This window comes from Festucalex cinctus, chromosome 9 (assembly GCF_051991245.1).
Source record: "Festucalex cinctus isolate MCC-2025b chromosome 9, RoL_Fcin_1.0, whole genome shotgun sequence".
NCBI classification, from domain to species: domain Eukaryota; kingdom Metazoa; phylum Chordata; class Actinopteri; order Syngnathiformes; family Syngnathidae; genus Festucalex; species Festucalex cinctus.
The window spans coordinates 13,226,935-13,253,284 of NC_135419.1; the positions used below are offsets into that span (position 1 = coordinate 13,226,935).

At 40.3% G+C, this 26,350-nt stretch overlaps 1 protein-coding gene across 2 annotated transcripts; it reads right to left on the reverse strand.

The window, feature by feature from the left end:
* Positions 1-1,926: 1,926 nt before the first annotated feature.
* On the reverse strand, positions 1,927-14,764 carry eda (ectodysplasin A). Of its 2 annotated transcripts, none has more exons than XM_077531860.1 (8): positions 14,336-14,764; positions 6,526-6,625; positions 4,788-4,826; positions 4,232-4,402; positions 3,869-3,903; positions 3,725-3,776; positions 3,415-3,539; positions 1,927-3,151 (listed from the first exon to the last, which is right to left on the reverse strand). In XM_077531860.1, the coding sequence occupies exons 1-8, from the start codon at positions 14,660-14,662 to the stop codon at positions 2,891-2,893; spliced, it is 1,110 nt and encodes a 369-aa protein (XP_077387986.1). In that variant the 5' UTR covers positions 14,663-14,764; the 3' UTR covers positions 1,927-2,890. The 2 variants fall into 2 exon arrangements, with proteins under 2 accessions (XP_077387986.1, XP_077387985.1); XM_077531859.1 differs by having other exon boundaries at positions 3,409-3,539.
* Positions 14,765-26,350: the final 11,586 nt, after the last annotated feature.

Below are 26,350 nucleotides of genomic sequence, written 5' to 3' on the forward strand. Positions count from 1 at the left end.
TTCAAGAATGGGCGAACTGGAAAATACTTTAAAATAGGCCAGAGAAGAATAAATAAGCACAGTGTGAAGGGGGATGGAAGCCACTGCCGAGGTATAAAGAGACATGCTTAACAGGCTGAGGTGTTAGCAGATGAAAACAAAGATGCGGGACATATGCACCAAGAGAGCTAGAAAACATAATCCTTTTAAACACAAGTAATTTGTTTAAATTAGTATGACTCGTATAACTGCTAAAACCCATCTTGTGGGCATTACATTTTTTATTTTAATTTGGATCTCAGAGGCAGCACATTTCCTGCTCCTGTTACCCGTTTATCATCTCACACAGCTCCACTTCCCGCATCCTGCAAACAGGCTTCGTTATCTTCATTGGTTTGCTGCATGAAAATGAAAGCTTACCACCAGTTTCCACCCAGAGGAAAGCTTTTGTGTGCGTGTGTTTTTCTGCTTTATAATTTGTCACATATGGGCTATTATTGCTCAGGTTAAAGACAGCTTTTGGCGAGATGTAATTCTGAAGCAACATCAAGCAGAAGGAAAAGATATCAGTCCCAGTCATGTCTTTTTCAAAACCTGCTGTGAAGAGACAGGTTGGTGATGAGGACAGCCAATTTCAAGAAAAACAGGACGGCACTGCAACATATCTTGAATGCATAGAGAAAGTTGCAATGTTCAAAAAAATCAGAAGTCATTTATTACTCAACAAGAGGAGTTTGCCAAATAGGATGGTGGAGGAACTGGTGATGTTTGGAATTGTTATTAAATAAAGACTGAGAAGATTGGATAAGTTAGTTGTTTTTTTTAATACTTGAACCAATTTTTTTTTTTTTTGTGGAATATTTGATGCAGCCAGAGACACCCAGATGCTATCTCCAGCGCCCCCACAAATACATTGAATTGAGCCCTCCACATTGTGCTTAAGTTTGAATCTGAGTGTGAATGATTGGGTTTCTAAATGTGCCCTGCGATTTCTTAGAGATCAATCAGGGTGTACCCTCAGCTGGGATAGGCACCACCTCACCCACAACCATAAGGAGCAAAATAGATTGATTGATGGAAGGATTAAAACCCTTCAAGGGCAAATTCAACTCACTCTGCTATATATTTGTGTTGCGCACCACACAGATAAGTAGATCACACACATGCAGGCATGGTAGAACTGTTTTTGTTTTTGTGTTACTAGTGATTTTGATCTCATGTTCACCCTCAGGCATCTATTTTTGCAGAGTTTGACAATGATATGACAAGCTCCTCGGTAGAACTTTTGACTTGTTTAGATATTGTGAAATGTTTCCATCTAAGTAAGAAGCGAGTTGTGTGAGCATCCACTTGACACTTGAGTTATCTTCAGTGGTCTTCCAGATCTTTTGGTGTTACTATGCTGGCCAGCGCATTCTTTCCAAATTATAGATTTGGTCTCCTCAGATTTCTGCTTATCTTGGGTCTGTTTCACTGCTAAATGAGGCTTTTCACTTGCACTGACACCTCTTTGGACCACATAATGAGAGTTCTCAGGAACCACTATCAAATAGAAATTAAAAACTTTGATTCTTCATCCGTTATCAAGGCAGACTTCTCTTGACTTGTATTGCACATCTGTTGCAAGTAGTGCAAGTAACTGTTGAACTCCTCACTAGTGTTGAGGGAACCCTATCTTTAATTTTATAAATGATACTTTATTATTCCCCAGGAAAATAAATAAACTTAGAAAACCTGGATGTTATTTCTCAAATGGAGGACGTCATGCAGCTAAATTTTAAAAGTTTCTAAATTTTGCTAAGATGAATACCATCCTTAGGGATAAAGACAATGGGCCCTCTTAACACGTCACTTAAGTGCTCATAAGATGTAACAGATGAGTTCCACAGAACAGAAAGTATCAAAAGAGTCAGTAACCATAGGCTATTCAAGCATAAATGACATACATTTACACAGAAAAAAAACATTTTAATCCATGAATCAACTCAATTTACAAAAGTATATCCCATTTTTATATACAGTATGTACACAGACGTATAAAAATTTTTTTCCCACATGTTTGCATTCATACGATAACTCAACAATAGCACTGTCACAAAACATATCACTGATATTCTGCAGGAATATTGTAGTGCAAAATGTGCGCAAAAATATATAGTGCTGATGCTCTGTGAATACCCCTTGACTCCAGTTGATTGGGTTTTCTCAACTTTTTATTTTATTTATTTTTTTTATTTTAAGCCCGTATCTCACTGAGCGGTGAAGGTTTGCGTCTGGGTTCGTTCAAGGTTGCATTTGGTCACAAAGATGCTCGCAATCTTGTCATCAAGAAATTTTAAACATGTTCATTCAACGTCTTTGCAACCGTTTGCAGCCTTGAAGTAACCCAACATTTGCTACCTTCACAAACACGTATAAGCCATTGCCATACCGTAAGATACAGGCTTTAGCACCTGAATCTATTGCTCTTTATGGCAAACCACAAGTAGGTAAAAATATAGTTAAATTAAGTAATGTACAAATAAATCAAAATGTGACAATTTGTAATTGGTGGTGCTTTTTGGAGATACAAGATTCATTCATTTAAAATACCTGTCTGAGCAGAATCCTTCCTTGTTATTAAGAGAGCGAGAGAGGCTGGTGACTATAAATAGTGGCATTTGTTTGATGAGCAAACAGACATTCAGCTCACCAAGGCCAATAGCACTGAATCAGTGGAAGCACAAGCAGAACAGTCCATCACGTCCTGTTTTCTACCGAGCTTGAGTGATCCTCAACTTTCTCACCCCACAGGGTTTCAGTGTCGTCCTCGCACATCTTACTGGGCAAGAATGGAAGCTTCCAGACACAGATCTATCCTTTTCTTTAAATCCAGATACCCTTGCGATGAGAGGGCTGATTATAGTAGTTATCAGTTCTGTCCAGCAGATGGCACCTCTCCAAGTCTGACACTTCCCAGGAAAGTGGTGTGGTTGGTCATACTGATGAGCGTGTCCTCATATACTATGCGGATAGATATTCTCTGGCCAGCACGAAGCAGGCTCACCCCAGCTGTGTAGCAGGTGTTGAACTTGCGCTGGCCTGTCTCAATGCTGCAGGTGCAGCGGAGAAACGGGTTGGAGTCCACCATCACCTCATAGCTGGCGATGTCTGTGAAGTTGAGGTAGTACACCTGGCGAAATGCAGAGAGAGAAAATTTATGAAAGACTGAAAGACGCGCTCAGACAAGATATAGTGTGTCCAGCTGAAACATTTGGATAGTTGAGTAGCTGACATGGACTTCCATTTAAAAAAAAATACATTTAGACATGGTTGGAAGAACAAAAGTAGGTTTCAAAATATAAAAATTTATGACTAAGAGAAGGAAACAGAGTTTGGATATTAAAACGACCATTGAATTACAAGAGTTACGTCAAGGACCGTACTCACTTCTACCTGACTATATATGAAGTAGACACCGTCCAACAGCACCTCCAGCTCTCCAGAGCGAGAGTGCATTTTAAACACACGGTGATGTATGGACACCATCTTCCAGTTCCTGAGGATGCCTTCGGAAAGGTCTAAACATGTTACAACAAACCAAGAACAGGCAAAGGTTGAGGCTGCTAGACTGTTTGGATTGCCACTGCCATCATACAGAAAGATATGTAACTTTTTGAGAGGGTCTACATATTAGAAACATCAACATTTTTTTTTTTACACTATAACCACAAATAATTATCATCTACAACAACAGCTAACCCACCTTCTCTCACTTGGATGGTCGTTTCCTGTCCTTGCAAATGGACCACCGCAGGCTAAAGAGTCATTGACAAGGATGCACAGGCATTGATAACAGTATTCTTGTATGGCGTATACTGTGACTGTTTTTGTAGGTGATACACATTACCTGGAATTCTTTTGTTTTTGTCCGATCAGGAACTCCTGTAACAAAAAGAGAGATGTGATGGGATTCTGGACCATACCGCTGCAACATAAGAAAATCTGACACCATCGTGACTCAATCAAAAACAAGCAACGCCATAGACTACAGAAAGATCCCTGCAATCCCACACAATGTTTGACAACCAGTATTACAAAATCTCACTGTTAAGGCGATGAGTTTATTCATTTTGACAACTTGAGCCTCCTCCAAGCGTGGGAACATAGCTACATGCAGGCTCATGCTGTGTAATCCAAGAACGGGCCCCAAGACTCGAGTTTAGGCTATTGTAGTATAGTAACCACTCATTTTCTATTTTGAATTTGGTACCTGCGGGGCCTTGAGCGCCTGGAGGCCCCTGTGGCCCAGGTGGTCCGGGAGGTCCTGCAGGACCCACGGCATTGCTTCCTGGGATCCCCGGGATTCCAGGGATTCCCGGTGGGCCCTGGGGGCCTGGTGGGCCGGGAGGACCAGGTGGACCTGGTATTGGTCTTTTCTTTCCTAAGAAGATAAAATACAGAGTGGTTGGAAAACGGTGCAAGTGAATTATTTGACAGTGAAAGCCCCAACAGTCAACGCAAAGCAAGGAAGACATTGATTGAGGGATTCATAAATGGTGTTTGGAATCTGGATTACTGAGTTTTCGGAATGTGGTTAGTATTGGAAAACAGCTACAATGGAAATAACTAGATCTGCAGCCACGGAAGTCGAAACAAAAGCGGCTAGATTTCTTGGTGACTGAAGATTTTGTGTTTGACGTTGCTGATTACTGTGACCTTGATGACAGAAACCGGATCCATATTCTTGTCTCCCTCAGTTGAACCCTCCTTAAATAATCCAGATGACTGAGCATTCTCATCGACAAACAAGCAGAATATTTGATTACCTTTTTTCTTCTCTTTCCTTTTCTCTTTTCCTGTCGATTCTGGAAGAAAAAAACCCAAAATGATTACGCTTGAATCCTCTTTGGACCAATCATTATCTATCCTCTTCATGCTGACACATTGGGCACTGAGCACTGAAGTTAGTCCTGTGGGTTTGTCTAGTGTAGCAATTTGTAAATGTGGTTTCACCTCATCTGTATGAACAAGTGCCTTAAGCATTCGCAGGCAGTGGAACTGGAGAAGATCATTAGAGATACTTTATCCTGCCAAAATCCTTTTCTTTGAATTAAGCCCAGATGGAAAATGCAGATGAAAGTGTGTGAATATGCATGTGCGTTTGTGTCTTTACGGCCATGAGCATATGTGTGCGGGTAGACGACGGTGTGGCATCTATGTCAGTGCGTGAGCCTACCGTGAGCATTCTTTTTTCTTTTTTTTGTATGCACAGATTAAGAATTCTTTTCAAAAGGACGTCTTGCTGCTCTTGTGTTTACCATGTCATTACAACTACAAAGGCCATTTAACCTTAAAACCTCACAGTTTGAGTCCCCAGTGAACATATGGCCAGAATTTCTCCTCTGGCTACATGACTGGATGCATCCGCATAGATTTTTCTTAACGAGCAGCCCTATCTGAAATCTGGTGCCCGTTAGGAGGGCAGAGAACACACACTGACGCACACCAACACGCGTATACACACACACAAAACACACATCTAAGGCTGGGATTAGAAATGCCTTTGTCCGTATAGTATGAGCAGCGGAGAGAGCTGGGAATGATTAGTGTTTAGAGGCTCGAGACTTTACTGATTTATGTATAAAGTCTCAAAGGTGAGTTTTTTTTCTTCTAAATTAAACACAATCACAAACTCCCCTCCTCCCAAGTATTCAGTGTCACGCCGCAGACGTCGAATGCCTTGTGATCATGTGGCACTTGTTGCTTTCTCTCATGAAACTTCAAAGGGTTCACTCTTTTTTTTATTTTTTTTTATTTGCATAGCTAGCATTCTTAAAAAAAAAAAAAAAAAAAAAAAAAGCTACTAAAGCTAATTCAAACGTATCAGCCCATGTGGTTTGCTGTCGAGCCATCGATTATGATGAATCAGTTCCACCGGATTTATGAAAGCCACCAGAGTCTCAGATGATGACCGCCTTTTTTTAAATGATTGCATGGTTGATTGAAAAAGTGCGTACTCTTCAAAACCATGCTTTTTACAATATCCCATTTCCTGAAAGTGGAGATTGATCGATAACATGGAGCCTTTCTGTTCAATGGAAATCTCAAAAAGATGTCTCAGGGATATGATATATTTAAAAAAAAAAGGGGAAATCAACACATGCTTTTCTGTGCGGTGAAATCCATCCATGAAACTCCTTGCTTACATCCAAGTAATAATCAATCCCATTATTTGCGTGCAGGCTGCATAATCCTAGTAACAAACGTGGTACAGCAGCTTTAAGTATTAAAAAAAAAAAAAGTCAACCAAATGTGAGAACCACTAACAATCTGTTTTTAATATTCAAAGGACTTAAATCTGTACATCAGCCTCTTATTGACACTACTGAACCACCTCCAAAGAAACATTAAATTAGAGGAAACATTTCTCTGACAAAAACAGCTCAAGAAGGCTGCAGGTGCATTTGCTGTGTTTTTTTTTTGTTCTATGATAAATGGAAGGTTTTGGAAACTATAACTGTAAAATAACCAAGCCTAACATAAAAACATAGGAATACCACATACCTGTCTCTGGCTGCTTGCCGGGACTTCTTTTCTCCCTTTGAGTTATGCCTCTGTTATCTTCTGTGGCAAGGATGTCTCTATTCCTGTGCAGTAATTGTCCCTAGGAAAGGAAAAATAGGTACCAATTATTCCCTGTATAGTACTTTTATTTATACTGTCAATACTTTATTCGAAAATAGCACTGTGCCTTATGTTCTGTATTTACAAGATTATGATTGATAATAGTGGTTACAATTGAGCAGTGTTTTTCCAACACCATTCAAAGACATGAGCAGGCTGGAACGTTAGTTTGTAATGAAAAGATGTGAGAGCAAAACATTCGTGTATTGCCAAGTTATTGTGTTATCCCACTGGGTCTGTAACCTATCCTGTAACTTGAGCCACCTTTGTCTACGTGTAGACGCTCTACGCATCCGCTTTGTCACAAACACTGTGAAACTCACGCTCATTTACAAAAGGAGGACATGAGTTGTGTTTAGTCTGAGATCACTGCCCATTCATGTGGCACCTGGTCCCATGCCTGCACAGTTGTAGCATGAATGGACTAATGTGAGTCAATGGAAGTACTGACGTAGCTGGTGTGAGTCCGTCTTTAAAAAAAAAAAAAAGCCATTGGGGTGTGAGTTCTCAGGAGCATGCCTTGTGTTGCGCATTGACTGTGTCTACTCGATCTACAGTCAAGTGAACTCTAGATGACGTGCTGACCTGAGTGTTGACACTTTAAGACAAAATCAACTATGGCAGCGGAATGTTTCAACTTTTGGAACTCGGTTCCAATCGCAAAACAACATGTTGGACGAACTACTTTCATTACATCATTACAGACCAAGAACAGAACAATGAATTTAATAGGAATGTTCAGAAGCAAAATGGCACTTTCACTTTCCAGATTTTTTTTATTTTTATCAGTTAGTAGCAAGTCTGTTGCTATATACGTCATTTTTCTACGTCCGTAGTGAGTCTTAAACCTTCCACATTCTGTTCCCAAAGCCCTGCTATAGAGTTGAGTCTTTACAGATTGAGCTGCTGCAGCACAATCTCTATAAAAGTAAAGAGTTAAAGAAGTGAAAGTGGTGTCACACTGGAAACAACAACAAGACCACCCATTGATCAACCAAAAGTTCAGTCACACTTTGTCAGCATAAATGGTGGTCCAAGACTGAGAGACTGAACATCTGCTTGGAGGCTAATGCAATAGACATCCTCAAAGTCGGGACACGTGCAGTATCTTAACTTAGTTCAAACGGCTGTACATAACTCTGTATCCTTTATCGTGATTTGGCTCTCAGTGAAGTGAACATAATTCAAGTTAACACAATCCCCAATGAAGTGAAATGTGTCCCCCAAGCTGGAAGAACTTCCATGTGGTTCACTGCAGAGCAACTGAAACACCGTAATACGAAAACAGAGAAGCACCTCACAGTAGTTAAATGATACATGTGAATAGCCGGGTTTACATTTGGACTTTTTAGTCATTCCGAATGAAGATCTCTGGTCACCTGTTTACATGTGACATGATCCATTCCGAACTGCCGTTTACATGCTTCCCCGTTTAATCAGATCAGCCCCGCGGCAGCCGCGGGACCCACGGATCGATCACGTGATTTATCAAGATGGAGTTAATTCGTCATTTAGCACAGTAGTTGTGATAGTGTTAGCACTTTTATTGAAGAAACATCTTGATAAAAAGTTACTTAAAAACAAGTTCTATAATTGTACACCAAAATTTGAAACTGTTGCACCCCCGTAACCAATACATTTGTGGATAAGTTAGTCTATTTATGTCCACAGTAAAACAGATGACATCTCACAACCATTTTTTCCCAGAACAAAGTTAAAATCAAAGGCTCTCATTAATTAAAGCAACTATGACACTATTATTTTCACAATATAAAAAAAGCCCCAGCAGAAATAAGAAAAAGACCCTCTTATCTGTCAGATGCATAAGATAGCTCTAAGGAAATAAAAAAATAATAAAATAAATGCATATAAAAAAAAACACACAAAAAAAAACACACCAAAATATGGAAGTGTAGTGACATCGATTCCGGAGGTTAACAAAGAAATTCAGACAAACTACACGGCAACTTTGTCAATCTAAAAACAATGTATTTATTTTTGTTCAGAATAGTACTATTTTAAACCAAATTGTCTGTTTACTTTGTGTTTCAATTTGGTGGCCCATTTGGACAGCAAACTAGCATGACCTGAATTAATTGCGCCCTCTGCTGTTCTACATCATAGTGAAAACAATAAAGCACCCAGTCCTTTAACAGCGACTACACAACATAACTTCATTGATATGAACTCAAGTAGAGATGCAACAATTAATTGATTGTTAAAATAATCCATTCAATTTAGTGATTAAAACAGTCACTAATCACTGCCCTAAACATAAGGCTCGGCTAATTGATTGAATCAAACAAACAAAAAAACAAACAAAAAAACCCCACTTCATTTTGTGAAATCATAGTACAGAACTGAAAGTAAACTGTGAAATCTATATAAGAATCCTCCCCTGTTCCTTCTGACAGGGACCCTAACAAGGAATCTCTATCTTGACAAGCTGATATACATGTCGGACCTTCTGAGGATTTCAGGCTGACTGGGGAGAGTGTGGCTACTATGGTTTATTGTCACACAGACCTCCAGATGTTTGCGTTTCATTTGGTGTGCAGGTGTCTCCACAGCTCCACTACAGCTGTTGGCACAAGCGCCTGCGTTACCTCTCAAAGAATTGTGGGTGTATGTTCAGGCATATGGCATTAAAGTTTCGTCTGTTCTGACAGCCAAACATCATCATTCCACATGCAGGTTTTGGCCCGAGATGAAACTGCAGCCGAATGCCAAAAAGCAAACAAGCTATAGTATCTGCCAGGCTGCTACTAAGGTAAAACCGGTGTTTTAGATGAAGTAACATGAAATGATTTCATGAGAACAACTTAATTAGAACGTTTATAGCCTTCGTACTCTTCAAAGGAATGCAACGTTACAGTAAATCAGGAAGACAATGTGTTGGTATGTATGCCAAGTGCCAACTATTGAGTAAACCATTCTTTTTCAACACGGGGAGAAAACGCTAATAATTAGAGGCCTTTCAAATCTTCAAAGAGATGGGGCTGCTGGTGTGGGTCAAAGACACGATTCCCCGTTGTTCTGTAAGGATATGACTACATTTCAATCACCCTGGGGATGTGTAATTTTATGATCACAAAATTTTTATAAACACAGAGTAAAACAACTGTTTTTGTTTTCCCTTCATTTGTTCACTCCAAACTACTGGACTTCATAAACATTTTAAGCTGATTATCAGAGGGAAACAACTATTAAACCATGATGCCCTCAATGTGGTCTCACTCATAATGCCCTAATGTGGAATTCTAGGGGTAATTATCTCAAACTACAAAACAGTAGAGAAATCCAACCACAAAATTGCAGTTGAAAAGTCAAGGTAAAACTGAGGGATATAGTTAGACACCAGATGCACAATGAAACCTAGTGGGTGCCCGTCAGTGTTCCATTCGCAGCAAGCACTCAATGCATATGGGTGAATATTTTTGTGCTCCAGACCCATATGTGGGTTTCTCATATAAAATGAGTGCTCAAACCTCAGGCAATTCTAGCAGTGAGGCCAACAGATCGAATGTGCACCATCATTTGCAAATTCTGACAACAAATGTCCCAAGGGGAGCCTAAAGCTGGGTACACACCGCAGAGTAAGCATGTTCCGAATTGGTCCCGATTCAGATTAATATGTGATGTGTCTGAAATTCTTCATCTGGAAAAATGGTCTTGCATAGATGGTTTCAGTTCTAAGAGGCTTCCCCCCTCCCCTCACTGTGCCTACAAAAAGTAGATGGACATTGTACACAAAGGAAGCTATGAAGGCCTTCCTAAAGTTACACAAATCGACGCTACTGCTTTCCCACAAGGTTGCAGCTTCATGTAAGAAGCTTTAGTGCTTTTATGAGTCTCCTGATTAATCCCTGATATTGGAGGCTGCGTTCTACAGTAAATTAGATGCTGGTGACAGCCCACCCGGGTGCCACCACAGCATGTATGCTGGACTTGGTGCCCCACCAAGATGACTTCTTGATAGCTGTTAACAGGACTCCAGATGTTTCAACATCTGTTTTGTGCAGGACTTTAAAGGCAAACATCTGAGCAGAAAATAAAATTCATGCAATTGTTTTAAGGTATGCAAAAGTCTCATTCCTAACACTCTTAGACAACTCAATGCCCTAAAAACACAATTAATGGGATTAAGAGGGTCACAATGTAAAATATTTCCATTCTTTTTAAGTTAGACATCGCATCACACCTATCTCCAAACTTTAGAGCAAGACATAGCCTGGAGAAACATTTTAATGTTCTGAGTCGGGCAGGTCTGCTGGACATCTGGGGTTTACTATGTTATCGGAGGACACACTAGGGTACCTGTGTCTGTTGAAGGGGGAGGGTGGTGTTTGTGGTCAGTGAGATCACCCGACCAACATCATCTGCTCTTCGAATGAAACAAGTTGGATCACGTCATGTGTATATCATTATTCAGGATTCAACCGCATGACCAACATCGATAAATAGAGGATCTATTCAAAAATCTGAAAAGCAACCAACCTTCCTGTCAAAACTTAATTTAAGATTTTGTTCAACGATCCAATAAAATAGGAGATATCTCATGACTGATAAAGAAAAAGGCAAAAATAAAGAGCAAACCATTTACAAAAGTTTAAGATGACGAAACATGGAACAAGCCATGGTCTGGTTGGGAAAACTCTTTTATGTGGCTTGTGGTTTAAGCAATGACATGACCAGCAAAGGCCCTGAGATTGCCTAGCGTCTCATTCAGGGTTTAACCCCGCCTCTTGCCCAAAGTCAGCTGGGCTAGGCTGCAGTTCACACCTGACCCTCATAAGGACAGGCGGTCTAAAAAATTGATGGATCGACAGATGATCATTATGAGTGACGTAGTGACGTATTTTAAACATGCACACCATGTGGTTTACTGACTTCGGGGGGGTTGACTTGCAAGCTTTAAGGTGTACAGTTACACAAAGACTTTCACCACTCTAATCACCGCAATATATATACAGTTGTTGTGACGTTAGCATGGTCAATATTCTGTAAAATCCTAAGTGCCAAATAGTGCCATAACACTTATTATAAATAGAGATGGATAATCCAGGTCCAGAAAGTAAAAACCCTAAAACAATTTGGCTTTAGCCACAGGTGCTTCACCACAAACAGGTGGAGATAAGGTTGTTTCCCTGCCAGTTAAGTAGAAGCACCTTTTCAGTCTAAAGCCAATCTATGACAGGGCTTTTACCTTGTGGACATAGATTCCCCATCCCTGGTAATAAATTTGTCCCTACATTTTCCTTCCTATTGGGGTCATGGGTAACCGACAAACTTCCTCAGCAGACTTTGAACGTGAGGCGTGGTACACCCTGGATTGGTTGCCAGTCAATCACAGGAGACACCTAGAAGCAAACAACCGTTGATGCTCACGTTCAAACCTATGGTCAATTTAGAGTCAATTAACAGAACTCGGATCTGTTTGGGAAGTCACAAACCTTTTACTGAGCTGCTATGATAGTGACAAAGCCAACATGCCTTGTGTCTTGGCATGTAGTCGGTACTGTTTGTCTTTGTGTTCTCAAATCTGCTCCAGTTTCCCAAATATGCGTCATCCCTTTTTGCATATCCACACTTTAAATCGTTGCGATGCTGCTAAAGCGCCTTTGATGAGGACTTAAGTGAAAAATCCGATGAATAATGTTTCGGCCTCCAGAAAAGATTCTTCAAAGAAAAGTCTCAAAAGCTAACAAGTGCGGCAGCTGCGTCCAAACACCACATGCTCCTGTTTCTCCAACTATGTAAACTGTGGGATGTGTAATCAGAGTTGTTTAATGCAGACATCTGGCGAGGACAGCATCACAGCGCGCTTAAATATTTACAGCTGGGCTACAGTCTTTTACCTCATGAAGCGTCACCATCTGGACTGAATACCAAGCCCATCTCCTCGGATTCAGCCAGAGATACCGCTCCTATCTAAAATGGACTTAGCCAAGGACACGGGAGATTCATTGGATAGTCCTCAGATTTGCAGTTTCTTTTTCTTTTTAGGAAATTGTTACAAAATAAACACCTACTTGAACATGAACATATCTAATGTTGAATAACAATGTCTCTACTGGAGATTGGTGTGCACTCTGCAACTTTGTGATTTAACTTTTGGCTCAACAACAGTTCAACAATGATCTCCCATTTTCAGAGATACCATGATGCAGGGCAGTACTTCCCCAAGATGTGAAATTGTCCAAGGTTAGTAAACACCTAAGAACTATTACAATTATTTGGCATCTTAATTGACACTTTTGGTCAGTTTAAAAGGGTTACACAGCCACAAACAATGGAGATATTAGCATGTGTAGTACAACTTAAACTTTCGTCTTTTGTGCTGCAGAACCTAGGAGAATAAACTGTTGTGAGGGGTGTTGTATCTCAAGCCACTGACAGCATAATGAACATCAAATCGACTGCTGCCAATAAAGAAAACCAAAGGTGAGGCTGGCCTCAGTCCCAAGTGGCCCATCCAAGTGCCAATGAATGCACATCAAGCCTCAGGCTATGCACCTGCTTGTAGGCGATATGTTTATTTGGCCGGCCACCTGCTCCAGTACTTTGACTTGACCTTCATTGCAAAACCAACCTCACGCTTGTGCAACAATCTATCTACTTAGGAGGAGCTTTGAAAGCAACACATTTGTGTTGATGTGTTTTGATTCAGTGAGAACAAAGAGTGGAGTGCCACCTCCTCAGTTAAACACCCCCAAAGTAACGATTTGGAGTTCAGCCAAATTGCAACCGCTAACCCGCAAAATGAACTGAAAACTTGCCTTAAAGGCAAACTTTTATGATGCTAAGTATCATGTCATAGTGTTCAATATCAATTATTTAGTAAGTACCGGAAAAGTACAGAAAAAGTAACAGTGCATTTTAAGATGTCTTATTCTGCCCTCTGAAAGTTTCCTATCAGGTGACTTCAAACAGTGAATATTTAATTCTCAGGAATTTCAAGCAGGCTTACAATGAGTTTATGTCCCTCAAGATACAATCTGTATTCTGTACCCAATAGAGTGCAAGGAAACCTGTTACAGGCAAGGTTATTTTAGTTAACGAAAACTAATGGAAAAACTAAAACGAGAATTCTAAAAACAATTTTGTTAATAAATGAAATAAAATGTTTTTAAATGAAAACTAGCTGAAATTACATTTTATGTTTACAAAACTAACTAACTATAACTAATTATAGCGAAAATGTCCATTGTAGTTTTGGTGTGACGTAATCTAGCAGCAGCCAATAGAAAAGCACCTTCAGATGACGTCGCTCCTAGGCGACAAATTTGCCTGCTTAAATTTTGGCTCCAATGGCTCGGTTCACCTGCTTTTTCATTTAACTCAGTCAAAATGCAACGCTAGGTAAGAAATGTGTACTTTTTATTTATTTATTTTTTTTAAAACCAGGGTGTTTATTAAATATTGCGCACAAGCAAACCACATTAAACTGTGTATTTAATAATAATAATAATAATAATGATAATAATAATACTGAAACTAAACTAAAACTAAGCATTTTTTAAATAGCTAAAACTATTAAAAACTTTAAAAAAATAAATAAATAAATAAATTGTCTACTTTTCCCAAAACATTTACTGAAAGAAAGAAAAATGCTGCACTCAGAAATTTCTTTTTCTTTTCTTTTCTTTTTTTTTTTTTAAATCAAGTCTGCCAGTTAATATTTATTTACCTCGGGATCATCTGCGGAGCGGCTGCTGCCGGCTTCGAACCGCGGGGGGTCGGGAGGGAATACCGCAGATGCCGTGTTGCCCGAGTCGCTCCCCGCTAGTGTCAACATGGAGTCTCGCTTCTGGTGGATTATTTCCCTTTTGACCTCGGAGCGCAGGTCCAAGTAACAGACAAGCGTGACCGCGTGCAGGGAGAGTGACAGGAGGAATAATCCGAGGAAGACGACACTGCTGCTCCGACTCCGGCAGTTGGCGCTACACGTACAGGGCTCGCCTCTGGGCATCGCTTTTCCCGTGAAACCATCCACGGGCAGTACATCGCGTGTCATCTTTGGACAGTAAGATGCTCTTTAACTGGGCATAGTCAGCCACAGCTATTTATTTACGTGGAGACACATAAGTGCAGTAGCTGCAGCGGCGGCAGGTCGGTGCGAACTTCTTCCAGTATCTGTAGTGACACATTAGGACCCGCCCCCTCATCTCTGATTGGCTTATAGATCAGGCATTGAGGTTGGAAAGCCGGGAGCATCAGAACCGGTGATGGGGCGACATCAAATGGATTTATTGCGGTACTGCAACGCGTGGGTTTATATGCTGTGAGAATAACCAACCCCTCGGTTTGTTATTCATTGTGGCATGGAAAAAATATTAGCGACCGCATTCTTGGTTTATTGTCTATTACATGACTGTGAACACGCTAGAGTGGTGACTGATACCATGCACGTTTGTGCAGGCTTTCATTGTGATGCTATTTATCATTTTTGGCACCTTGTTTTGTGTTACTGTATGTGGCTACACTGGCTAGTACAAAGGTTATGTGGAACCAATCCAAACCACTGGACAGGTGCGACTCAAAACAATTTATTTATTTTTTTTGGATAGGGGGAGATTATGAACTTGCTTCATCTGTTACAGTGGGCCCCGCATACTCATGGCGACGGAGGGACCCACAGATTCACATATTTGCAGCTAAATTTTTTTCAACATTTAAAAAAAAAAATAAAAAAAAAATAAAAAAGACCGTTTTTCAGAGAAAACGCACATTGGACATCCATCAGCATTTATTATGATTTTTTAAACATGTTTTTTTTTTCTCTCTCTCTAATGCGTTTCACTGAGGTCAATTATACACTAATTTTCACTATTTGTGGGTTGGCCCTGTGGGCCCCTCGTGAATAGCCAGCGTCCACTTAGTTTTAAATTGTAATATCACCATTCACCACTAGATGGCAGACATCACTTGTTACCCCACAGTAGCGCTGATGAAAAATGGTGCCAAAATCATTTAAATTTCCCATTATTGATTTAATTTAATGTTTAATGTTTCCCTTTATTAACCTTTATTGCAATGCACTCGTACACCACCAAAAATAATAATGATTAAAAATAAAAGTATAAATACTGAAATATTGATGATGGATGGTTAATTGTTGGACACATTTACAGTCATGCTTAATTAAATTTGGTTAACGTCTTTCAGTACTTCTGATGATCTCTCACAACATCCTTGCTGAAATAATTGCCTTGACTAGATTTAATATGCAATTTTTACCACCTAAAGCAGCTTTTTTTTTCTTTTTTTTTTCTTGTCAAATGTGGCGGTTTTGATTTCTTACTTGAGAGGCACTGCATACTAGTTCATCCATGACTTCACAAACCAGTACATGAAGCAGAACTACATTTTTGGCCTTGATGGATCACCGTTGTGGGTTACTTCTCTGGAAACTGTTGCAAAAATATTGATGTCATTTGGACTGAACCATGAAACAATATGTTATTTCGACTTACACGGCAGACACAGTAATTGTGTGTTTTGGAGTAAAATAGGAATATGATGATGCGAGATGAAAAGCTGCTCCATGTCTGGGAGATAATCTCAGCATGGAGCTGATTACTTTAAGAATGCTGCAGTCTCTGGAGTAATGTATTGCGGTTCATTTTGTTCAGACCGTCACTGTGTCACTGTCTGTTTCTCATCTTTGTATTGTCCCCTTAAAAAAAAAAAAAAAAAAAAAAAAGTGATTCTAGTCGTCTGCCACTGAAGGGCAGCATTGCCAAGCCGCAAATCAATTAAACTGCATACCAGTATCATGTTGAACAGAATGTACAATAATGCTTAACGAATGCAAGATTGATGATATGAAAACAGCATGCTGTTTTGTATACAGATGTATTGTTGCATGCAGCGTGTCTTTGGAATACTCTTCGATCATCACCCACTCTTCCTTTTTAAGATTGAAGTGGAATCAAAGGCAGCGAAAAGTAACCCTCATAGGGGCTGTGAGTAAGTGAGGGCTCAGCCCAAGCCCGTTTGTTACGCTCTTCGTCTGAGCGGCAACGCACAATGACAGGGAGAAGTAGTACATTCACCATAGACAGTGCACACATTACTTTTTTTTTTTTTTTTTTTTTCCCTCAACATATAAGTCTACATGAATCATTATGACAATCAATTGACTTGATTTTTTTTTCTGTTTCTTTGGTCAGAGTCAAGGGACGCACAAAAAATTCGCAAGAGTGTGACAATTAAAGCTGTTTCTTTTTCTGAGGCAATAGCAAGCAGCAGTAATTCCTTTTCCATCCGCAGGGCTTCTATGCAGCGTGTATAAATGGTGTGCCACGATCCTCTCTGAGCTTATAACAAGATTTAGAGGCTTTCCCTGCCAGATGAGGTTTGCAGAATAGATATGTTACATTCTGCAATGAAGGGTTGTGGGATGGGCCAAAGCTCGCTAATGGAAGATGATGCTTGCCTTGGTCCCTGCTATGAGGTGCTATATATCATTGTCTTCTTTTGTGAAAATGGTCTAGAATGGTCTTCTAATTGCCATTATAAGGACACACTGAATTGAAGTGATTCATGGCAATGAAGTGACTCGTGTATTAACTGCTCAGTAGCCTTTTGTACGTGCATAGTGGATTGAAGAGGCGCCTTTTGATTTAATGCTTACAAATGTAACCTTTTCTCTCATTTCCCTGACAAATGCTTAACACAAACTCAACAATGCAACAAGAGTTTGGAGACTGAACATGCAAACATTTGAAAACGGATTTTGACCATTATGATGCAAAATGAACGCCTCTTTGACAGGTTGATGTTATCAGACCAATTCGGCGAAGATATTCATGTGACTCTGCACTGAACCGAAGCAGTCAGTTTCTGAGTTGTAGATGAAAGCAGCGCAATTCCCCGTTGCTTCCACCCACCTGTTGTTCCACCTATCACCTGCCTTCACGTCGTCTTCTGATAAAGCTCATTATACTGAGTGCTGCCAGCACACAACTTTGCTGTTTCCTTATGGTTTGTTTATAATTGTTTGACTATTTAATTAGTATAATTTCACCAGTCGACGATTCACTTGTCTGTCTCTAGATTTGAAACGGCAAAACATGACACATTTTAGTTAAGGAACTGTAGCCCCATTTGGAAATAGAGTACTTTGCAGTGCCATGAAGTTATTCGGTTTCTTCTCAATTTCTTCTTCTTTTCTATAGTTAGGTTCGGGACGGCACGGTGAATGAGTGGTTAGCACGTCCGCCTCCCAGTTCTGAGGACTCGGGTTCTAGTCCAGGCTCCGGCCTTCCTGGGTGGAGTTTGCATGTTCTCCCTGTGCCCGCGTGGGTCTTCTCCGGGTACTCCGGTCTCCTCCCACGTTCCAAAGACATGCATGGTAGGTTAATTGGGCATACCAAATTGTCTCTAGGTGTGCTTGTGCATGCGGGTGGTTGTTCGTCTCTGTGTGCCCTGCGATTGGCTGGCAACCAGTCCAGGGTGTACCCCGCCTACTGCCCAGAGCCAGCTGAGATAGGCTCCAGCACCCCCCGCCACCTTTGTGAGGAATAAACGGTCAAGAAAATGGATGGATGGATCGGTTAGGATCATTTTGAATCATCGTTCAACATTTGAATCATAAAATGAAACGGCGCTAAACAAATTTTACTCATCATTATAACTATTTCTTTTATCCTCATTTAAAAATAGAAATACACTTATTTATTATTATTATAAATGTTTAATTTAAATGATTTAAATATATTAATATATTATTTGAAATGATTGCAAAAATGTTTGAACAAATAGCTCCCCACACCCCTATAAACATATCATGTTATCTACTTAGAAAAATAAAGACCTTCCTCTTCCTGTACACACTGAAACCAAGTCCAATAAAGAGTTGAAATATGAGTGTGATGCATGTTTATATGAGCCTTTTATATGTGCCAGGATGATCGTTATGGTCTCTTCGTTCCCAGGGTGTTTGCCATGATGCTTTTCGGGCTTGTATTAGGCTGTCGCATCCTCTCCGCCAGCTCCAATAAACAATCACTACCCACATCTAAGATTCGAAGTCACGGCCAAATCAAGAGAAGCACCTCAGGTGAACCCAGAGGTAATCTAGCCGTCAGCCTATCTGCTCCCATCATCTTTTCGGTGCTCTATTTGGTTATATTTTCACCTGGAATAAATTGCGATTGCAGTGTCACCCTCTTCATTTAACTTCTGGATCCTCAGCAATATCGTTTCATGAGAAGTTTCACCGTCAAAGGTCAGTGTTTCATATTTTCTCTCCAAGACCAAAGAACTTTAGTCTATTTCCGAAGCCATAAACTGTGCACTTCGTCGCGCACCTTGTTCTTTCTCCCTCAATCTCTCTCATACTCTCAACTTGGATACCTGCACATTCCAGCAATCATTGTTGGAGGAAAAAAAAATGTCTGTTGTGCACATTATATTTTGTGTGTGTTCACCTGCACTCTACAAGATGAATGACTTGAGCTCCCAGAGTGGGAAATGGCTGCAGTGCGTTAAATCTAACAATCAAGCGTCTTCTACACAGCTGAATGGACAAGCACAAAAAATGTGAATGGTGGTGTGAAAGGGCCAGCTAAAGAAAAATAATTGCTGCCGTGTTCACCAGAGAGAAGAAATAACGTCAAATACGTTGTTTGCAGCAAAAGAGCAACATATTAAATTGGCCATGCGGGCAGCAGGGCACGGGTTCAATCACTGGAAATGAACTAATTCGTTTTAAAACGCACACTTAGACTGCCTCTCTTGCGCCGAGGGCCATTGTTTGCCGGAAACTGCTCCACACAACGCTTTCAGGACACCAGTGACACTTTCTACAAAAAGCTATAGAAGGAAAGTGAACAAACACTGGTTAATCAGTCTTTTCCTGATTAAATTGCTTTGAAAGGGAGGGATGTTTCACCTCTGTTTTCCAATTTTAGTTGTCTCATTGTTGAGGCTTTACGCAGCACAGCAGTCCATTACGCATTAATATTCAGTAGAGGTTAAAAATCAAATCTTCACATGAATGTATAATCAAAGGTAAAGGTGACCTCTGATCAGTAACTGTTTTTCCTGTCTTAGAAATGACTAAAACGTATAGCATGTCAACATAACATTTCCTATAAATATACTTTCATTTTGTATGTTTTCATTTTCTTTATGAAAAGACAAGGTAAGTAATTTGACAATTCTTTCATCAGTTAGTCATTTCATCTTGGGCGCCAGAGCACAATCCTCTAGTTTTGTAGAATGAGCACCAACATCCACACTCATGAAACCATGATGTACATGTGCTTGGCAGAGGTCATAAAGTATCAAATAAAATCACTAAAGAGAAAGTCGCCTTTATAATTCTGTTATTTAGACTGTGGTTCAATGCCAAGAGACTTTAAAAAATTTAAATGCCTTTTTTTTTAAGTGTTATTGATGGTTAGTCGTCATTTCTGTCTGCGAGGTATCGTAGAAGCCAGCCTGCTTTAGGCCCACAATTGAAAAGGGTCATATCAAGTGTGATTTGGCGTTGTATTTAAACTCTATCAAAATGTAAATCCTTGCGACTGGGCACAGCCAAAAGTGACAGTGGAAAAGAAAACTCATCTGATATGCTCTTATTCAATTTTTTCCCCCCCCACCACATTTCACGCTGAAGTGATTGCACAGTTCAAAGGCTCAACACCAGGCGAGCATATGTTATTCCATCTTAAAATAACAATGCAGATGCCACTATGTCATTCCACCACTTTGGTCCCAAGTGAAATGTGGCACTGTCAGGCTTTTGTAGGCATGGCTACAGAAATAAGCTTGTTGAAAAGGAAATATCTTTTGATCCTACTGTATTTAGAGTTTGTCCAATGCTCTATGGTGGATACGGCACGTCACCTATTCTGAAGCTGGAATATAGAACGGAACTTGATCATCACTGTAGCTGAAAGATACCCAAACAGCCTTCGGCTGGCTGGTCATAGGACAAGTGACATGAGACATGGTTTCTCCATTTTGATAGTTATTATGCTGCATTCGAGGAAAGTGGGACTTCCTACTTTCCTCTAATGCAGAAAGTCAAGTCAGTTGGATTAGCTGCTTGTAATCCAACTGACCAGAGTTTGTGTTGTCAACAGAGTGAAAGAGTGTAAACATTGACTAGCCACTGCAGTTTTCAGTTTTAGTGTAGGCTCTGCATTTCTAATCTAAGTTATGTTAAATACAACTAAACTCTACTCGTGCCGCATTCGAGGATGGTCAGAAGTCGGGTTTATCCTATTTGTTTTTTCCCAGTTCCGACTTGAAAGCGTTCGAGGTGAAAGTAAACAACCAAAATGACTGATAATGATAATTTTTTTTATTTTATTTTTTATTTTGGTCCTCAAAATTCATTTTGACCTCCAACAAACTTGCCTTATTGCAATTTTGCTTCATTTATTGTTGTTATCTTACAGTATTTTATAAGCATTCCTTACATAGTTCATCGTATAATTTCATGCAGGAAGATAGCGGCATACTGTCACGTACATTGTATTACGAGAAGTTCTGTCGAATATATATGAATAAAGAAAGGTATCTAGTTTTTGTCCTTTTTTTTCTTTTCCGATTTCACAAATGGGATTTCCGAGTTCAAGGGGGCGTTCCCATACACACTTCTTGGTTCGAAGTCGGAAAAGTCCGACTTCCGACCATCCTCCAATGCAGCATTAGTCACTCATTCTTTCACATACCGCTCGAGGGAGCCCACGTGCCACTGGTGTACCACACTTTGAGAATCCTTGCTGCAAAATAAGACAAACATTTTGATGTCATCAGTTTGACCTCGAAAAGTGCCTCAAACTTCCATCTGTCAGTTTTATGATGAGACTTTCCTGCTGACAATCTCAGCCCCTTTTTCGTCCTCTATCACCTTCCCTCCATCTCATTATCTCTCCAAATATCATAACTTATTCAGAAGCCCTTAAAAGCCAGACTATACCCTGACACAGCAATATCCGAGAAGTGTGCCAGTTCATTAAAAATAGTCATCAAAGATGCACAACACAAACATGCACACGCTCCCCTTCATACTCACACAAGCTAATTCAGCTTTCTGGGAAAAAAGGCGCCCCTGTGGTGCTGATAAGTTTCCTTTAGTCCTATGTTGTGTCTTATCAGGGTGCCAGATATGTTGTCTCTCTGAAAGCCTTTTGTCAGAACACCCTCTGTGGAATATAACTTGGCTTTAGGCCACAAGTGAATGTTTAAAAACAAAAATGCAGATTTTGTGTTAAGAAGCTGCTGAGTACACATCTTTATGTAGTTAAATGTCACATGCCAAAATACATTTGCCTTCTGGCATCTAGCATTTAAAAATGATCAGCACCAGGTCACCATATTGCTGGCACGTTTTTTGTTGAAAAATCACTTCCCTGAAGTATAATAGCCGCAAGCTTTATTAGGGACCATACGCCTTTCTGACAACATGCTCCTGATGTTTTGTTAAATCTTATATGCAGTTGTTTTCCGCAGGGCATCTCAAGGTACTGTATGTGCGTGTCTGCACCGTTGGGTGAAGCGCCGTCTTCGGCTTTATTACATGGCCTTGAATCAGGAGCCTTACGGTCCGCTCATTGTGCTTTGAAGGTTAAGCAAACCAATTAAAGTTGCACACACTCCGCTGAGGTTCTCGGCAACAACCGCATCCCTGTGTATAGCATTTAAAATAGCCCGATGAGTTCCGGGATTTAAGGAATAAAGGAAGTGAAACCTTGAAAATGAGGCTGTTCGTTGTCACTACAATAGAGGAGAAAGAAGTTCCTTCAAAAGAAGGGCACGGAATGAGGAAACGGACCGGGCGGGAGATAGAAGCCCTATTAAAAAGAAACGACACCGTCATGGTTCACTGAATCCTTGCACTAGGCCGCAGTTTGCTGAATGCTCTTTGGCTGTCAGCACCGCAGTCAGCCGCACTGCTTTGCTTCTCCCGTGGGGAATCTGTGTTGGTCTGTGCTCTCGATTAACTTGCTGCTTATTAGAGCTGATACCAGGATGGGATTCAGCCAACCAAAGCGCCGATCTCCGCAAGAGGACGAGCTGCACCTTTAATAATAATCATGTGAAGAGCACATTTTTAGAGCTCCTCAGCCAGTTAGCTCTGATTTAAAAATACTGCAGCAGAGGCATCACATTTTTAGGCTGCACCCACATTTAATACATGCATTGCTAGCAGGCCCCTTGGTGCTGTGTTGAGACTGAGAACGCATCAGTTTCTCTGATATTCTGCTGAGCACCCTGGGGAGTCAGTTGGAGTGAAAAGTTTTCAGAAATTGCTGAAATCTGAGTTTTCATAAAGGTGGATAAAGGTGTCTGCAATTGTTTTTTTTTTTTTTTTTAAAGTACAAAGAAATATCGCTGGCTGGAAAAGCGTCACAGAGTGCTTCTTAAAATTACTGTATATGGCTGTTTGCCTTGTGAGGATGCAAGATGATTGCCAACGGCCTGAATATGTAAACAATAACAAAACTCTCAACTTTAAGTTCTCAAGGTTTGTTCTCATAAAGGAGATATGTGTGAGGATTTGCAAGATTAGGCCTCTTAAGAAATAGATATGTGACTTGAGCTTGGCTGTTGTGTCGCTGTGATCTGTCTTGGCGCCTTTATCTGCACTCTGGCATAAAATCGAAAACCATCTTAAGACCATTGGGTCATACATTGTCACATGGGCTAGGCTGAGCCGCCCCTCATGTTGGTGGGTGGCCAAAGCAGTATAAGAGTAGAAACCATTTTTTACAGATTAGACCTTCTTCCACATTAAGAGAAAAGCTGCGTACTCGATCTTTATGGCATCCAGAAAATGGTTCAACTGAGAATATGCAGTTTTTTCATTGTTACATTTAGTATAATACTGTGAGCATTAAAGCTAAAAGGACCAGGAGAAGGTTTGTACAGAACTTTTAAACTGGTGCCGTGACCCGGATGCAAAGGATGGGGAACGACTTTGAGTTGTGAGACAAAAAGCTGGATCATCATTGAGTGACACAATTTTTTTTACTTTTTTTTTTATATTACTCAATCAACTGTGTTATTTGTTCAAAAAGACAACACCCTTTATACAAATGTGACATATAATCCCCATTAAGATTTACATAATTGTTTTGCCCGCTAGAGCAGTTTACAGTCTGTTATACAGCCAAGCAATCTTTACTATTCTGTAAACTTTTGCAGAAGTGGTGCAGTTTGGACAGGAACGTTCCCTTGTCAGACTGACAGACTATAAAATGTGCCACCATTGTCCATGAATGAGCAGTAAAATGCCAGTTAATGCTCAGCAGTGTCACCCATTTCTTAAGTGAGTTCACTGCAACCTGCTCCAGGTTGTCCATGTGGCATCCAAATAACTGCCTGTAGTCTTTACTAGAATTTCTTCGTATTCACTTGTTGAGTTTTCTTCTTTTTGACACCTTGACCGCCAATTTGTTCACTGAGTCAGGGAAATCTTAAGCTTTTCAATGATAAAAGTGGTTTTCAAATTATTTGACAAAGTCACTATGTCATCAGTGCCTTTTAGCACCAGCTAAACTGCATATAATATTTACTGCTGTCAGCAGTTTATTATGGCTTTTATTACTCTGCTAGTTGCATGTACCATATGGCTCTTTTGTAATGTCACATCTCCTGGGATAGTTTGTTGAAGCTGCAGTAAAACCATTTAAGTTCTTTCTTCACCATTTCATGTCCTTTGTACATTATTCATATACTGGGTCATTAGAAGTAAATTACTTTGGAGCATCCCTGATCTCATATTGAATTCTCGGGGTATGAATTCTTTTTGTATATTTCTTGTATTTTACTTCAGTGTTGAGCACAGCACAGTTTTGTTGTCATTTTTAGATTTTAGTTTCGATAACCTGCCTTTTAGTTGAGTGTTGGCGAAGAATTAATGCTTATTCCACCTTGCTCTGTTACCATATCCCAGTTGTGTAAGTCCTTCCACTTCTTGCTGGAAGAAAAAAAAAACCAGTCACCAAAGTTCACTTACCGAATTGAAGCCCTCTCCTCTTTCCAGCACTCGAGAGTACAATGGAAATGTTCAAAAGTTCACTCACCATGGAAATGATGTGACTGGAATATGAGATTGCTAGTTTGACCCAGTTTCTATTATCACAGAATGTTGAATGTGCAAAAAAAAGTGGATGAGCCTTAAAATGAGAAATCCCAGCATGTCTTTGAGGTATATGGCTGGAATGAGATCTGCCCAATCCTTGCATCTGTTTTGCCACGGAGGAAGGAATTTACATTTATGATCTCGTCCTCCTCGGAACAGCTAACCTCGTCTCATCCCAGCTTCACCTCATGTGGACATTGCGTTTCCTCTCTGGCAGTCCATGTAATAGAACCACAGGGCAAGTTGGATACAAAGTAGGAAGTGACACAGGTTATAAGTGGTTGATGGGATGTGTCCTCAGTCATCTCATAAGCCACAGTGTCATCAAAGTTGGCCAGAAGTTCTCAGGTGATAGACAAGCTGCGGAGGAAGTTTCACAGTTGGTATTTTCAAAGCAGCTGCCGTCATTGCATGCTTTTATTTTTTGCTTTAGTGCTGGTGCTATCTGATTGACTGTTTAATTAAAAAACATTACAGTGGCATCAACCACAGTTGGAGAGGTGTGTCTCATCTGAATCCTTTTTCAATTAAGATAGGGAAGTACACTATGCAAATGAAGTTAATTCACCCACAATATTCGGGGCACTTGACTAACTTTTGGCAGATACCAACCAGACTTAGGGCAATACATTTGATTACTGAGACCTGTCAGTCACATTTTCCGTTGACCACAACAGGGGTTATGGCTCGGGGTGCACCGATTGATCGGTCGGGATCGGTATCGGCAACCGATCTTGTCCAACAATCTCATCTCCTTCCGCAGGGGTCTGAAATTGTCAGCCACTGTCCTCGTCTGCTGTGAAATGACCAATAGGCTTTTCATTTTTATTTGAGAGTTATGAAATATCTGTATATGATACGTAAAAATCCAACACTTAATTTGTGAACTTAGACTTTCCATTGCAGGCATTTTTATTGACAGTATGAGATTTAATGTAATAACAGCAGATACACAGTAACTGTTATTAAAACCTTTTTTTTCTGGTGATTTCCTCAAACTTATGTAAAACAAATATGAATAATTTATGCCATAAATTGAATAAAAAAGTTTTTAAAATTACATTAACAGTTTATGTTTGCATTTTGAGCATATGGTGCTAATTTGAGGCGAGTCTGCTGTTGCACATCTGTTCAGATCTGAGCTGAAATCAAAAGGTTAATGAACTGACCTAACAGCCCGTGACAGACTGTGGCATCACGTCGGTCGTGTGCATAATCTCGCTACCATGCCAACAGGCCTTGCTCTTTGGCGTTGCGGTCAGTCTGCAGATTTTCAACTCAGGACATTCAAGTTCATATCTGGACTCGGGTTACTAAGCATTCTGTCTTTGCTCCATGCTTTGGTCTACTTTTGCAATTGATAGCCGTTAGACCTCAGTGGTGTGTCCAGATGGAAGCGCCCCCAGGAAAAGTATCCCTTCTGTGGTTTGACTGGGGATCGGGGCCCCTATTGGGGGGCATGGTAACATTTCTCATAGACGAAAGATGTCTGACATCAATGAGCCTGGCTCTTTAAATTCCTTTTACTCAGTTGTTGCCTAATCATTGCTTGTAAACGGTCCGTCAGTCGGCATTTTGATTTGTCAATATATGTGT